Genomic DNA, 18,404 nt, shown 5'->3' with positions numbered 1-18,404 from the left:
AGTATATTCCATTATTTTGTCATTCATGCTTTCAGAATACTGTAACTTAACATGTGAATAAAATTATTTTTATATGATAGGGATTTTCAGCATGACCAGTTGATTTCCATGAAAGCTGGTACAGTTGACCAGAGAAAATCTTGGTGTTAAGCAGACACCTGACATTGTTTCAACACCAACCATTTACAGGATTCCTGGATATTCTTTTTTTTGTCATGTAGAGCATCAGGCCCTTTGAATGCTTTGCAAAAATTATGTAGCATGCCAAAGCCTGAATTGGTTGCACCAAAGACTGAATTATATTTGGTTGCTGTTTATGTGGCTGGTTTACCTCTGTTAGATGCATTAATTTCTTTGAACACTTTGACTGATGCATAAAGTCACTGCTAGAAAGCAACAAGCATTTGGGGGCTCCAAGTGGCCGAGTGGTCTAAAGCGCTCACCGTTCCGGATCACTGCCATCTCACCTCTGTCTGTGTGTGTTCGAGTCCAAGGCTCGGCTAGCGTGGGTAAGTGGGAAAGCCTGCCAGTAGCTTCTCGTGGGTCGGTGGTTCTTCCCTGGGTTTTCCAGGGTTCTTCCTCCACCAGTTATACTGGCCACCATGTATAGCCTATCTTGTGCTGAAAAATGGCGTTAAACCCTAGAACAACAACAACAACAACAACAACAAGCATTTGGCATGATTACGATGTAGGATGGCGAGATTGTTCTTTTCATGACATTTCTTTTGACGATTATATTGGTATCATGGATACTTGTGCTAGACTGTCTCATTTCACATCAGGGATTGGACCATCCCATTTTACACAGAATTTTTATTAAAAAAATATGTTGTGCATATCAGACTACATTGTATTTCAGTTAGTTTACATGTACACCTTAGGTTTTCTGTATTGCATTGGTTTCAGATTTTGGAAATACCATTCAGAACAAATGATGATTCTGATATTGCGTTTCTGTGACCAGGACATTTTTACTCCCTGAAGATTTTTTAAAACTCTGCTGGTTGTAGGTCAGAATAGCTTCTGGATGGTCTATTCTCCATTGTCTCATCTGATGTCTGTCTGTTAGCACAAGTTGTTGCTATTCCTCATAAACTACTTGGAGGATTGCCATGAAACTTTAGATACATATTCAGCCCATGGTCTAGTTGAACCGGGAGGAAAAAAATGGTACTGCTTACACATCCAATATGGCTGCCACGATCGGTATCTTGAAAGTCTTATAAAATCTTGTTGCAAGTTTTGTCATATTTACTACTCTAGGAGGGGTGGTTTTCACTAAGAGACTCATATGATGTCCAGTAGGTCCAAAATGAAAATGTACCAATTTGATGCCCATTATGACTGCCATGGCAGTCATTTTGAAAATATTGCTCCTCCTGAACAGAAAGTCATATCAACTTGGGTTTTTACCAGAAGACTTCTTATGATACCTAGTTGATCGTACATAAAAATGATGCTGTTCAGACATCCTATTATTGCCACCACTGTGGCCAGCTTGAAAATTTTGTCATTGCTACTACATGCATATATGAATGGCCTTATATCAGAATGAAAGATTTGTAATGATGTATACCCGTTAGTTGGTCCTAAATGAAAATAATGATGATCTGACATCCAGTTGCCTTAATTCCACATTTTCCAGTTGTCAAAGTATGATGCATTCTTGCCAGTACAAAATGCCATAATTGCCATACATAATTGCCAGTACAAAATGCATTCATTCAACAATAATATGAGTATTAAAAATATTATTTGGTACAATTCTGGATGATTCATTGAGTCAGCCAGCATTAACGTTTCCAGTTCACAAAGTTTAATACCCTAAGTTGTTGTTGTTCTAGGGTTTAATGCCATTTTTCAGCACAAGATAGGCTATACATGGCGGCCAGGATAACTGGTGGAGGAAGAACCCTGGAAAACCCAGGGAAGAACCACCGACCCACGAGAAGCTACTGACAGGCTTTCCCATGTACCTACGCTATAATACCCTAAGTATTTGTCATCATGCACATTTAAATCAGTGTTTGAATCCACTACTAACAAAATTAGAAAAGACTTTAAATGACTTCTTCACCAAAACTGTTGAATAGAATTTGTTGAAACTTAATATAATTCTAGAATGAAGACCTACAAGGTTCACCCTAACTAAGTAAGAAAGCCTTTAAATGACTGCTTCAAACTTACTGAATAGAAATTCATGAAACTTGATAGAAAGCATCCCAACATTAAGGTCTTTCATTTGTATTCACTGTTACTAAATAGGAACAAAATTTATTACCAGCAAGCAACTTTTACAAAACAGCTTAATAAAATTTGAACATCCTGGAATTTGGGGCTTTGAAGTTATGATGCTGATCCACCATTGCTAAAAATAGAAAAGTATAAATGACTTCTTCAGAACCATTAACTGAATTTTATATGTCAGAAAGCGTGCTGGCACAAAGACCTTTTAAATATATACAGGTGATGCTGAACTGCAATCAGATATTTTCACCATTACTAAAAAGTGAGGGGCTTTGAGTGGCCGAGTGGTCTAAAGCACTCACAATTATGGATCACTGCCATCTCACCTCTGTCTGCACGGATTTAGCCAATGTGGTTATGTGTGAAAGCTTGCCAGTAGCTTCTCATAGGTCGGTGGTTCTTTCCGGGGTTTTCCCAGGTTCTTCCTCCACCATCTATACTGGCCGCCATGTATAGCATATCTTGTGCTGAAAGATGGTGTTTAAACACAACAACAACAACAACAACAACTAAAGAGAGAATTCTTGAAATTGTTTCTTCAAAATTGTTGAATAGAATATGTCCAAATGTGAAATAATACACCCTGGTATGAAGACATTTTAAGTTTGTACATTGGATGATGATGATCCAATATCAATTATGGCTCCATTACTAAAAACATAAAAAGGTTTAAATAGCTTTTTTACAAATGCTACATAGAATATGACTAATCTTGATCAAAATCATTTTGACCTGAAAACCTTTCACATTTATATGAATGTTATCTATACATAATCAAATATTGCTACTGTTACTAAAAGTAGATAAACATTTAACAACTACTATTTTATAAAAGTTGCTCAGCTAAATTTGGTATAGAGTACTTTCACAGTTGTACAAATCATGCCAATCCACAACCCGAAGTAAAAAAAAATATTTACCAAAAACTGCTGAATAGAAAAACTATTTATCAAAAACTGCTGAATAGATTTTGACCTACATTGGCACAACACGTCCCAACAATGAAGCCTGTTAATATCTGACAAATGATGCCGATGTGCAGTCAGGTATGGGTGAATGTAGATAAACTAGAGAAATCTTGACATATTTGTTTTCAAAACATGTGCAATTAGCAGCATTGGAAGAAATTTCAATAGAAAGCATCCCATTGACCCTGATTTCATGGTTTGCTCTTGCATTTAGCTTCTAGGAAGAAGGTGAGGCAGGTGAACGATGTCAGACCCACATGGACCTCTTTAAAAAATTCTGAAAAATTTGTCATTTTTCCAAAAGTGATGATAAGTCCTTGTAATTTTCATGGTCTTAAAAAATTTACACATTAATAATTTTTAATCCCATTTAATTATATCTCAATTGGGGTCTGTTTTAAATGAATAAAATGAAAAATTTATTGCATTTTTGTATTGTATCTGACCTAGTGGATATGTGAGGGACACAAATGATTTATATTTAATCTCATTTTTTAAGGTAACTGAAAATGGGATACATAGTAATGTAGGCTCTATTGCCCACCTTAATTTTAATCTATGATGAAATGTTTCAGCACCAAGTTTTCTAGTACTAATGAGACCAGCTTTTGTTTTGGTAATCTTTGTTTTAGGTTTGCATAAAGAATAGTATAGATTTTCAATAACTTGTTAAACCGAATTTACTGAAGATTTGCTACCATCAACTGATCAAGGATTAATGTTGTATTATCCACAATATTTGTTTTAAATTTTTAACTCTTTCTCTATATTGCATTTTAAAAAGATAACTAAAGTTCATGGAGATAAAAATTATAGATATGGGGAGATCGGGTCACCATGTCTATCTACATCCTCAAGCAGTATTAAAAAATTCAGAAAGAAACTTATTTTCAGTAATTGAGGCAGTGTGATATCTTGATAAAAAAGTTTTCACTCAGTGTTGTATTATTGGACCAAACTTAAGAGACACTGTGCAAAAATCTCCAAGAAATAGAATGGAAACCCCTTTCAAAGTCAGTAAATAATACTGTTGTATTGGTTGATGTATATTTTCTATTCATTTTAATGCATTGTATCATATACCTTTATAAGTTGCTTATAAGATGAGTCCAACTGCAAATTGCGTACACCTAGATCTGTCATTGCCTAATGCATTGGCAAAGCTGGATCCGTATAGTTTCTTAGGAGTAACCTGTAGAAAAAACATCATAGACCCTGATCTGCAAGCGCATTGTGCTATGGCAGATACAGATCTCTGCTGTTTTCAATTTTACTTGATATATAAATGGGTATATACAGCTCTAATTGTGTTTTCTCTAATGTATTAAAACATTTGTGTTAAAAATACACTGTAGTAACTTTAAACATCATTCCGTACAATAATTGTCCTCAGTCAAATTGATTACCATTGACTGCTAGAAATCCCACCATGGTACATCAAACTCCTTTCTAGATAGCACTCATGCTTCTCTTGAAATGTCACTGTTGTCGTGCATTTTTCATCTACTTAAGCCAAACATTCAGTGTAACAGTGATGAACCATATATAGTTGCTTATAAGTTGAGTCCAACTGTAAACTGCGCAGACCCAGATCTGCCATCATATAATGCATTGACAGATCTGGGTCTGTACCACTTTTTAGGAGTAATCGGTAGAACAAACAACTTTGATCTGCATGTGCATTATGCTACAGTAGATCAGGATGTTTGTCGTTTGCAGTTTGCTTCGACTTGTATTTGATGGTAGATAATGACCCAAAATGAGGCAGATGACCTGTGCATACAGTGGCATTGTTTACTCATGTAGCTGGAGAGCAATTTATATAGTGCACATCACTGGAACAAGTGCAAAATCATAGGGTAAACCAAGTGGCACTTACTGTTGTTGTTGTAGGGTTTAATGCCATTTTTCAGCACACGATAGGCTACACATGGCAGCCATTATTAATGGTGGAGGAAGAACCCGGGAAATCCTGGAAAAAACCACCGACCCTCGAGAAGCTACTGGCAAGCTTTCTCACATACCCACATTGGCTGAATCCAAGACTCAAACCTACCCAGACAGAGCTGAGATGGCAGTGATCCATAACAGAGCGCTTTAGATCACTCAGGGCCCCGGAATAAGACTGGGGTGAAATATCAAATAATACAGTGCAGTCTTGGTTACCTGTGGAACAGTTTAAATGGATAAGAGAGGTAGATGCTTAGCTTATTGAACCTTGGAGATTATTTTCATTTTCACCTGAGATAGGGCTGGGCATCAATGTTGTCTTGTTACTTTCAGTTAAATCCAAGCATGTCTAATTCATAGACTTTCATGTTGCCAGATGCGAAGATACTTTAAAAAAGTTGTTTTGAGTGGCTATTTGGACTGCATATTAGCAGATGGTTGAAAATTTGATCTTTTAAATTGCGCTTTGTGCAGTGGACCCACAATTGTTGCCTCCTTGCTCTATTATTTTGTCCAAATCTCAAACTCATCCTGTTTTTTTGCAAAGGTTAGTCTGTCCATGTGCTGTTTGGAGCAGTCTGTTTTAGATATCTACACCACTTCCAACTACCTTCTCTCCAGTCGACCTTCGGGACATGTTTGCAAATTTCTTCCGTGACAAAGTACAAACCATCAGAGATAAGCTTGACACCACAGTTTCAATCGTCACCATACAGTTGGGATACAGAATTTGAGCAGCAACCATTAGCAGCATTTGAACCTGTCTCTATGGATTTCGTACATATAATCATGATGAAAAGTGCACCAAAGTCATGTGAACTTGATCCAATTCCAACATCACTGCTGCTTGAGTGCTTAGATCCAGTATTGCCTTCACTAACTGATGTTATTAATACCTCTCTCTCATTCGGGGAATTCCCATCATTTTTCAAAACTGCCATTGTAAAGCCTCTGCTGAAGAAACCAACACTTGACCATAACGATTTAAAGAACTACCACCCAGTTTCTAATCTCCCATTCATATAAAAAATCTTAGAAAAGGTTGTTCTATCTCACCTTGTATCTCATCTAAATTCAAACAGTCTTTTTATAGCAATGTACAATCTGCATATCGCCCTTGTCACAGTACTGAAACTACTCTTCTAAAAGTAGTTAATGACATTCTTTCTGTGTTGGATAGCGGAAAGATTACAGTCCTCACCCTCCTTGATTTGTCTGCAGCATTTGACACAATAGACCATGGTATATTACTTCACCGTCTCCAGCATGTATTTGGCATTCATGAGACAGCCTTACTGTGCCAGTGTGGTTCAAGTCCTACTTGTCAACAGGACACAAATTGTATCTGCAAATGGAATATACTCCAGCCCAGTTGATCTATGTTGTGGTGTTCCACAGGGGTCTGTTCTTGGAGCTGTTTTCTTCATTCTGTACACTCAGTCGTTCTCAAGTGTCATAGATCATCATCCAGTGTCTCACCAATTGTACACTGATGACACCTAAATATACAAATCTAGCCACCCAACTGAAGTTGATGCTACCATCCAAGGTGTAGAGAGGTGCATTTCTGATGTGAAATCATGGATGACATGTAACAAGCTGCAGATGAATGATGATAAAACTGAGCCAATTCTAATCACAACACAAAGACTTTCTCATTTACATCCTTTACCTCAAACAATAAATATCAGCAACACCAACATTAATTTCACACAATCAGGATGAAACCATGGTGTTACTCTGGACAGTACTCTCACATTGCACCAACATGTCATGAACATATGCAAGGCTGCATATCATGAGCTGAGATGCATCAGCTCAATTCGCAAATATCTTTCAGTTGATGCCACTAAAACACTTGTGTATTCATTAGTACTTTCAAGACTGGACTATTGTAACTCAGTTCTGTCTGGTTCATCTCAATATCTGCTCCAGAAACTTCAAAAAGTTCAAAACACATCTGCTCGGATCATACTTAGAGTACCACGATTAGAGCACACCTCCCCGCTGCTCTGTACCCTACACTGGCTATCCATTTGATCCATAATCAAACACAAAATTTGTTCTCTGTGCTATGTTTCACTGTCAGACTCTAGTCCAACAGACCTATCCGACCTCACCCATGTGTACACACCAGCAAGATACTTACGCTCCTCTTCTGACAATCGTATACAGTAATACCTTGAACATTCACGAGGTTAGGTTCCAGAACCAGTTGCGGATCAGGAGGAATCGCAAATGTTTGGTACGAGTCACTAAAAATGCTAATAAATGCTTATTTCTAGGGTTTAAACCCTAAATATGACCCAAATCATGCTCCCAAAGCACTTTAATTTCATTTAAAAATTAGCTTAATACATTACCCTTAAAAAGAGAAATAAATGGTTGACGTAAAAATAGAGTACAGTATCGCCTAAAGGGCATTTGCCACACTAGCGCATTTACAGTATGGTACATGTATACTAATATTACCCCTATACTAATTCATTGGCTGCCGTTTTGCACCCACAGTAAGGTAAAACCAAGTAACGAATGGGACTGTAAACTTAATGACTGACGTTTTCTTTGTCATTGTCAGGAAGGTAAACTAGATAAACTTCATATGTCACAGAAGTCATATAACGAAGGTACAATTCAATAAAATAAAGAAAACATGTATGTAGAGGGTACCAATGAAAAGTTCGCGAATCCGTGAATTCGCGAATCCAGAAACGCGAATGTACGAGGTATTACTGTACTCATTATTCCCATTATGAAAACAAAGTCATATGGACAGCGTTCTTTTGCATACCAGGGCCGTGCGACGTGGAATGAATTGCCCACTGAACATAGACACAAAGACACAGTGATCACACTCAAAAGAGCTCTCAAAACTCACTTATTTCAACTGCAAGAACAAACTTAAAGACCTGATAATGTTTCCTACCTTAAATATTCTCAGCATGTTTTTTAATGTTTTCTAATTTCATGGTGTTTGTTTTTGTAATCATATCATTATATGTTTTTTATCTTATAGGTGTTGTCTAATGTTGTAAAGCGCTTAGAGCTTCTGAAGATTAGGTGCTATACAAAGTCCTCATTATTATTATTATTATTATTATTATTATATAATAAAGTCTCAAATCTGAATACAAAACTCCAGAGAAACTGGTGATTTTTTTTCTCTAACAAGATCTTATAAAATTCTGCTTTACAGACAGCTATACTGTTTAATGTGAGTGGAATATCCAACCTGTAAAGCTAGATCTTTCTTCTTTTCTTTAATACCATCCACTTTGGTTTATCGTGAATTATGGTGATGTCACAGACCCTCGAACAAGGGTACTACTTCTTGATGCAAAGATAAGGCATTTGGACATTACAACATCGGTTATTGACTCAATATGAGATGTTTTTGCTTAACACATTAACCCCTGGAGCTCTTTGACATTTTCGCCTGAAAATTGAGTAGGAAACACATTTTGAAAGGTATTTCTGAATAGACTCGAAGACATCAAATCCCCGGACATCTTTCAATAACATGCTGCCTAGTTGTGTTAGAAACATCGTTTTTCCTTGGCTATTTGACTCGCGCATGAGCAGAAGGGTAAAAGTTGGAGTGCTTTTTTTTTTTGTTGCTAAACAAAGCCATTATTTTTGTATGGAGACCACTCTTTATTCCAAATGCCCATCTTATCCTACTTTTTACAAAGACTCATCTGTCATGTTTGCAGTTCATACCAGTTTGCCTTAGATCTGAGACCAAAAAGTCTAAAATCCAGACACAAAATCAGATTCCGACTATGGGCAAATTTTGGGGAAAAAAAGTCGGGTCCCAAAAATGAGTTTTTTTTAATCTGTATTTTGTAGTGCAACTAGATATTCCAGATTATTTGGTATCATTGTAGACCTACATCTGTCTACCTTTCTATAATACCACCCATTTTAGTGTATCATGCATGACCATGACACTACAGAGCGCGGCAGTAGGCTACTACCTCCTGCCCCGTAAGGTTGTCGCTAGGGGTTAATGTGTTAAAGGAGGTGATTGTTAAGAGTGGCTGCTCTTGATTGGTATTTTTTATGATAAATTTCTCATTAAGATCAATATCAATTTTTTAATTCTAATGATCACAGAAAGATTTGAAGTACCAAATCAGCAACACCTACATAATAATAATAATAATGATAATAATGATAATGATAATAATAATAATAATGATAATAAAAGCAATACTAATCATAATAACAATAATAATAATAACAGTAATAATGTTTCATCAAAATCATCGACACCTACATAATAATAATAATAATGATAATAATAATAATAATGATAATAAAAGCAATGCTAATCATAATAGCAATAATAATAATAATAGTAATAATGTTTCATCAAAAGGTAATCATTTAATTAATTCTTCTTAAAGAGCACACTCACTTGTTGTTAAGCCAGGTGAGAGAGGTGACTGTAACAAGATAACCAGGTGGTATTTTCGGATTCATAACAGAACACTTTTAACAATGATATAAATACAATGTTAAATAATGGATGACTTGAATGAGAAACTAATTATGAAAATATGCGTGTATATGTAATCCTAATATTGGATTTAATTAACATAGGAACGCTTAACAGACTTAATGATGAAAAATACAAATAAATTAATTTAGCAAATACAAAGACAAGGGATGAATGGTTCACAACGATTTGACAATGAAACGATGGATATATTTTACTCAGGTAGTACACGATGTAAAAGTTTACTCATGTAGTAAAATGCATTCACTCGGGTAGCGAAATTATGGTGATAAAAAAAAGAGGAACAGATATACAACTTATCTTTACAGTCCCGAAGATACACTGGGTTTTATGAACCCCAAAATTAGCCCACGGCTAACAAATTACATGTACTGAGATACACTCCGTCATCAGTACACTTTTTCAGCTCCATGGCTACTACAATTCAGCTTCACAGCTGCTACAGACTCCGGACACTTGGAACACTTCAAAACACTCGGAACACTCCGAACATTAGATACTCCGGACATTAGACACTCCGGACATTCTGGGCATTAGACACTCTGGTCACTTCAGACAGAGACACTCTGGTCACTCCAGACACAGACACAGACAGAGACACTCTGGTCACTCCAGACACAGACACTCTGGTCACAGACAGCTGAAAATATATCCAATACCGTGTACTATACATGACACGGGCATAATAACATAATGACATTATACACAGTAAGTTATATAGATTACATTATCAGCACAGTAATTACAAAATGACAGGTTCAAAAATAAACCTAATCCTGCTCGATAAGAATCCTACCATATTAAACAGTTCTTAATAAAAATGTAGCTTTACATTACTAATATAAATCCCTTGCTAAGTCGCAAACAAGAATAGAAATAGGTGCCTTATACTGCGTAAACCAAAGCTACTTAGCAAACATTAAAAAAAACAACTGATAATACAGTAGCTATAACTTATAGACTAGAAATTAATAAACTTACATACCTCTACTGCTGAAGATGTGCAAGTACTTGAAGCAGATTGCCTGATGACAAGACTATTTCGTATTGTAAAGAAATGTACATACGGTGAGTTATTTATACACAGACAGTCTATGCATTGTAGGCATTCAGTTTGTCCCACCGAGAGCACTTTGCACGTGCGGCATGGGATAAACTGAACTCACTATTTAGAAATATGACACATTATACATAAATCACCCTCGGGTATCGTTGTACACGAAAAACGAAACCCGAGTACATGTATTCAGTAAATAAAAGAATTTAATTCCATGACAGTGACTTTTCTATGTTATGGTGACCCTTGATGATGTTTATCTTGAACAAGAAAAACATGTTTCTATTTAGAATTTTCTCTGTTATCACATAGTGTTTTGAGAATAACAAAGTACACTTGTAAATGAGGCAATTGCCTAGCAATGTTGTAATACTTTTCGCATTGTTCTCAGATTTTGGGGTTAAGGAAAGAAAGGTTGTCAGGATCACATTTTGGTTACAACTGTAAAATTTGAAAATTGTAATGTTTTTTTTTCTTCTGCAAATTTGCATTGATGCATGTATATATATATATATATATATATATTGCTACAATATTTGTGGTGCATCAGAGGGAAATTTATTTGTAAAAAACTGAAACACTTCTTTTACAGGTTCAGAACGGATGTTATCATTTTTGCTTCCTTAAAACGTGCCAGCTGAGTTTGTCCAATGACCTACATGTACAAATCATTAGTTAGAACCTATTCAGTATTCACTGTAAACTGTGACAGTGCAGACATTATAGCGCTATGACTGAAAAATTGTTAAAGCTACGTTTAAAAAAATACAAATCACACATAACACCTATTTAGTAAGGGCCTTCTGGAATGCGTAGGAGTATAAATCTTTCAGAACATGACACTGCTTAGGAGTACATAATCTTTTAGAACAAGACAATGCTTAGGAGTACATAAATCTTTTAGAACGTGACAATGCTTAGGAGTTCATATATCTTTTAGGGCAATGACAGTATAGACATAACAATAATCATTATCATAATCACTTTTATTTTCTACAGGAGACACTTTCAAAGACAAAAGAACAGCTGGAGATGATGGTGTCCACTCTCAGTGATCAGAGCCTCAAGATGGAGGAGGTTTCAGAGGATGTAGAGGTAGCTGATTGGTTTTGAGCTCTGATAGCTGTAATCAGATACTGTATGTAACATTATTCACTTACAAGTCCAACTGCACATTGCACAGGCCCAGATCTGTCACTGCATAATGCACTAGCAGATCAGGGTCTATGCAGTTTATTTAGAGTAATCAGTAGAACAAATCACATAGTCTGATCTGCCAGTGCATTATGTGATGGTAGATCAGGGTCCATGATGTTTGCAGTTGGACTTGACTTATAAGCAGATATATATGGTCATCTTGTTCTTATTCTGGATTCTGTAAAAATATTGAAATTTAAAGTCCATTGTTTTGGGTTCATAGTATATTTTTTCCTTTTAAGATATAATGCCATTGATGTTTGAAAAAAATGTGAATTTTTCTACTTCTGTCCTTTAAATGACACTTTTTAGCCCTAGTGAATGACTTTTGAAGGACATTATGGATTTAAAACAAATTTGAGAAGTTGCTGAATATCAGTCTACATTAGTCTGATTTGATTTTCACTTTTATTTCCATCTCAAAATGCAAGTGAGCTCTGCCCTCTATTGGACATTTCAGTTTTTACTCATTTGACCTGGCACCTTGTACCAGGATTTCTTAAATTATACAATATTGACAGGGGCCTGCAGGTCTTTTAGACACATTTCTACATTTGTTTCTTTCATAAGAAAAATTATTTTGGGTAAGATATTATCTCATGTAAAACTTTGGTTGATGTTTTTGTTGTTGTTTGTTTGATTATTTGATATGGAGCAATACAGTTTCTATCTTTATCACTAGACTGTTACGAGACCATAGTGGCAGATATCAAAATTTGGAGCTCACACAATGGTTCTAAGAAATACATTTTATGAGTCCGAAGCTTGAAGGTTAAGACAATAATATGGCTAAATTTATTGCAAATGCATTTTTTGTCTTTTTAAAGAACATCCATAAACAAGCATGTCAGAAGATAGACACACAGTACAGGCGACTTGTGGAAGACATTACAGCTTGCCTCAAACAACACCGTAGCTCGCTCCTGCATCAGCTGGAAAGATCAAAGGTCAGGGTCACAAGGCGGATCCACCAACAGCTGGATGACAATCGTCAAGAATCCAAAAAGGTTGAAAATTTGATCGAGTCATGCAAAAAGCTTTTGGATGAGGACCACATGAAAGGGCTTCTGGGAAGGGCTGGTGAAATTGGCCCAATCGTGCAGAGAGTAGAGGACATGTCACAATTGTAAGCAACCTTTTTATTAAAAAAGTAAAATGGTTTAAAGTATTTTTAATCAGGGTTGTAAAGAACTCTACAGCTGTTTGCAAACAGCTAGATATGGCCTTTATGGATGAATCTGAATAAATTTTGAGACAGAATCTTAAGACAAAACCTCAGTTTACAATAATACTGATGCTGGTGTTATTGCTACTGGAAAAGCTCTACAACGGCACATTCTCTTAATGAAAATTAGACAAAATATATCACATTTGTATAAATTTCATATTTTGATGACTTTTCACAAAGACAATTTATATTTTTCGTGGTAGTCAGTAGTGACATTGCCAACAAAAGAAGGCAAAGTAGAAGAACTCTCCCTAATTGTTGCATACTGCCTGTACACTAAATATACTAGCTTATAAGTCAAATTAATCTGCAAACTGCATAGACCCAGATTTGCACAGAATGCGCTGGCTGATCTTGGTCTATGCAGTTTGTTACAAATAATCAGTAGAAGAAACAATATCAAACCTGATCTGCCAATGCATTATGCAGTGGCAGATCAAGGTCTATGTTGATTTGCAGTTGGACTGGATTTATAAATGAGTACATATGGTAGGGATTTTATATTGGATCTTTTTGTTTGAGACTTTGAGACCTATCTCCATAGGTTGAGCTAGTTAATTGATGGATGAAATAGTTAAAAGGTTAGGTAACAATGGTTAGGTTATTGATACTGTATGAAGGTATTTTTACTGCCATTAAAATTACTCTTTTATGTTGAATTTAGAACTGCAGTTTGGGAGTTTGATTTAACAAACTAACTAGTGCTTCACTGTTTGCCCATGGTTGTTGTTGGGCTACATTTTTTTAAATACAAAAGATCGACACTCTTTTCGAGAAACATTGTTGAACGGTAGGTAGGTGGGAGGGTGGGTGGATTGATGGATGGATGATGGGTGGGTGGGTGGATGGATGACAAGAGTTAATCATTACCAACATGAATTTATTTAATGGGTCTACAAATTTAAAACGATGTAAATTTGAACATGATAATGCTTGCCAGTTGTTACACGCTTGACAAATATAACTTCACATTTTGAAAAAATCAGTAAAAAATTTTTGTGTTACTCCTTGATTTCTCTGCCGCCAAGCAAAATCTCGCAGATTTCTCAACTGTATGATCTTTACATAGTCAACATTTTGGGTCTTCAGCCAATGTATGGCAATATTTAAAGACTTGGTCTTCTGTGTATTGGTCACAGATGATTAACTCTCTGAGCTGGTTTGGATAATTACATGTGGCTTCCTGATTCGCTAAGCGTATCTCACCAGACAACGAATTTTGTTTAATTCCATGTTGGCGTTGATCAAAATAAAGCTGGTATGTAATTAGGTTCTCACAGAAGTACTCACTGGTTTCGATGTGATGGTTGATTGACTCTTTTCATGTTTTCATAGAACAGAATATGTTGGGATTAAAATGTTTACACTGAAATGGAATTAAAGGATGAAAACATGAATTTCACATAGCAAGACATTTACTAGCCACCTGTTAGCATTTTACCAGAAGTTTTCATTGATCGATATTTCACCAGACTGTTTATGTACAGTGGATTGAGTACTATTTATTATTTAAAAAACTTAGATAATATCTGATATCTTATTTAGAACTTGCAAATTTCACAATATGGATTCTATCTTTACGGGCATTAATCACCATTTTCAACGATAAAACGAGCGATGTATCAAGGTTTCATTTACCAATTCTTATCATAATTTTTTCATGTTCAGCATATTTTAAAGATATTTAAAATATATTTTCTTTGGGAAAAAAATTGGGAGCCATGCCAGACACTGCTTTAAAAGCTGGATTGCAAGTTATCCAGGCGCAAGTTATCAAGGGAGTGGTGTACTGTAAAAGTGAACATGTTTACATATAAATGGTACAACAGAACATTATGCAAGAAAAGAGGACTCGAAAAAATACAAAATGAGACACCCAGAATTGTGACTGATGCAACAAAATTAGTATCTGTTGAAACATTAAACAGAGAAATTGGATGGGAAAGTCTTGAATCCAGATGACAAAAACCCAAATCTTACACTCTGGTTCAAGTCCTCACTATCTCCTCTCTGATTCCACCAGCTGTTAGTGATATTACTCACTATGACTTATGTAATATAAACAATTTCCAGTTAGTATGGGCTTGAACATGTCTTTAGTAACTCATTTCTTCCTTTGACCATCCAAGAATGGAATACAGAATCTACTGAGACTCATCAAATAGACTCCTTTAACAGTATCTATTGAGACTCATCAAATAGACTCCTTTAACAGTTTCATTAGCACATAAAATACTTGTGACAGTTATGTTCCCAGACAACTTTTATTTTGGGTAAAAAGAAATCTAAATTCTTCATGCCCATCTTAGAACAAATTGCAGTTCACTTGATTAACATTTATATATAAAGAATATAATTGGATCACTGCTTTGTAGATGTGGTTATGTGGAAAGTACACAACACTAATTCTTATCTTGCATTTCTTACCAAGAACAAAACATTGGACTGTTCCAATCCCTATCTCCTTATGGTTATTTAACTTTAAATTCCTTCTTGTATAGCAATATAGTATGTTGACATTTTCAATGCCATTTATAAATTTATTGAAAAGTCAAGACGATTTCCTTATGCACACATGTTACTATCATGCATGCATTTCCACGGGTCACAAACAGCTGCAAACAGCTATTTCTCCTATTTTTTCCAAAAGATTTGCCATTGCCTCCACAGTGACTCGCTCGAGAATGAAGCATTGTTCATTTTTAATCTTGTTTGTTCCTTTTTATTTATTTATTTTTGACTCTTCCCTTTTCTTTCTCCTTATTTTCTCAACTTTCTGCCAAATGTTTGACACATTTTTATTGACAATTTCTCATTTTCACTTCTTTCTTTTCATTTTCCTCATCTTTCAGATACTCCCTCATTGTTCATCCTCCTGCTTTATACATCGTGGCTAATTTGTAACCATGAGGCTCCCCACTTTGACTATTAAAAGATTTGTTTTTTTTGTCATTAAAACTTATTATTATCCACCTTATATTTGTATATATTTACAATTTTTGTACCATAATGAGAAGAACATTATAAACCATTGGCTTTTGGTCAAGAAATCACAATTATCATACCTGTATATGAATCAGAAAATGTATTATTGTTTTAATAAATAATATGTACTTCTTAGTTTAAGCAGTATTGGAGTATTTAATAGTCATTATTAAGTATAGTCACATATGCATGATGCTTCACCTTCTATATTATAACTCTTGTATAATCCAATTAAAAATTTATAAAATAAAACATGTTTAAACTAAACTAAATGGTACAACAAATATTCAAATACCAATTTCCAATTTGAATATTTGCCCAAGAGTGTTCTTATTTGAATGTCCATTTCAGTGCTTCTTGAAAATGACATATTTTTTGGGTTCAAGAATATACAAAGTTTTATGATAAAACATTGGACAGATGCAATTTGTGAGATGGCAAGTTTCTACATTAAAGTTGTCATCTTTACGTCACTCTGTTCTAGCTTGCAGCCTATAACTGGCCAGTTTAATACATGGCCTGCCATTTATGTACACAGGAACATAAATGTCCCAGTATCTAAAATGGGTGGGGTCAGAAGAAACTCTTGTCTATTCTTTCGCATAATGAAGCAACAATGAATTGAAGTGCTGTGATAAACCAATCAACCAACATCTGCCTTTATCTCAGAGACCTCCAGCCAGCCTCAAAGTCCTCACTGTAGTACATCTTATATGTTGTAAGAATGAAATTTTTGCATAATGAAATGGAATAAAGTCTAAATGAAAACCTGTGTGATGAAAATCTGTGTTTCATTTTGCAGATTTCATAGAAAATATATTTTTGTTAAAAAGAGTCAAAGCAAGAAACTCGGGTTATTCAGTTGTATTTTATACATTTCATAACAAATAAACTTTCATGTTGTACATGTATTCTGACTTGTTATATAATTACAAGATATATCACTGACTTGTGCTACTAATTTAGGCTGATAAATTTCATAAAAAATAAGCAGTCATAATACATATTCTGTTATACCATGTTTCTGATGTGTGTTTCAGGCTGGAGACCAGCAAGCAGCAATACACTGACCTGGTGACAGACAAGACGGTACAGGTGGACATGAAGCAAGCTGTATTGCAGTTCAGAAACACTTCCCACGCTTGCCTCAGGATCATGATTGGTGAGTTAAACTGTGTTGAAAAATAATGATGATAATAATCATTACTCCAGATAAGGGATGTATCAGCATAAATTAAGCATAACAAGCCCAAATAAAGTTAAAGTTTTTAAAAGTCACATATCTTACACAACAGTGGCTGTATGCAGCTGCAACTGTGAAATTGGTACAAGGTAATACATGTCATACCCTGATATTCTGTCAAATTGGTACAATGTTACTATATGTCTAAAGTTCATACCCTGATATTCTGTCAAATTGGTACAATGTTACTATATGTCTAAAGTTCATACCCTGATATTCTGTCAAATTGGTACAATGTTACTATATGTCTAAAGTTCATACCCTGATATTCTGTCAAATTGGTACAATGTTGCTATATGTCTAAAGTTCATACCCTGATATTCTGTCAAATTGGTACAATGTTACTATATGTCTAAAGTTCATACCCTGAAATTCTATCAAATTGGTACAGTGTTACTATATGTCTAAAACTCATACATTCATATTCTATCAAATTGTTACAATGTTACTATATGTCTAAATTTCATACCCTGATATTCTATCAAATTGTTACAATGTTACTGTATGTCTAAAGTTCATACCCTGATACTCTATCAAATAGGTACAATGGGACTATATGTCTAAAGGTCATATATTCATATTCTATCAAATTGGTACAATGGGACTATATGTCTAAAGCTCATACATTCATATTCTATCAAATTGGTACAATGTTACTATATGTCTAAAGTTCATACTCTGATATTCTATCAAATTGGTACAATGGGACTGTATGTCTAAAGCACATACATTCATATTCTATCAAATAGTTCAATGTTACTATATGTCTAAAGTTCATATCCTGATATTCTATCAAATAGGTACAATGGGACTATATGTCTAAAGCTCATATATTCATATTCTATCAAATTGGTACAATGGGACTATATGTCTAAAGCTCATACATTCATATTCTGTCAAATTGGTACAATGTTACTATATGTCTAAAGCTCATACATTCATATTCTATCAAATTGGTACAATGTTACTATATGTCTAAAGCTCATACATTCATATTCTATCAA

At 35.0% G+C, this 18,404-nt stretch overlaps 1 protein-coding gene across 1 annotated transcript in view; it reads left to right on the top strand.

The window, feature by feature from the left end:
- The window catches only part of LOC149782512 (E3 ubiquitin-protein ligase MID2-like), a 72,276-nt gene that overhangs the window by 45,309 nt on the left and 8,563 nt on the right, over window positions 1–18,404 (top strand). Inside the window, exons 5-7 of the mRNA XM_089933939.1 lie at window positions 11,747–11,842; window positions 12,772–13,070; window positions 17,198–17,319. Of these exons, the coding sequence (XP_089790065.1) occupies window positions 11,747–11,842; window positions 12,772–13,070; window positions 17,198–17,319 (517 nt within the window). The remainder of the gene's footprint in view (window positions 1–11,746; window positions 11,843–12,771; window positions 13,071–17,197; window positions 17,320–18,404) is intronic.

This window comes from Sinohyriopsis cumingii, chromosome 15 (genome assembly GCF_028554795.1).
Source record: "Sinohyriopsis cumingii isolate HCF-2022 chromosome 15, ASM2855479v2, whole genome shotgun sequence".
Lineage (NCBI taxonomy): Eukaryota > Metazoa > Mollusca > Bivalvia > Unionida > Unionidae > Sinohyriopsis > Sinohyriopsis cumingii.
The sequence above is the reverse complement of the archived record's forward strand: the minus strand, read 5'-3'. Positions and strand labels throughout refer to the sequence as shown.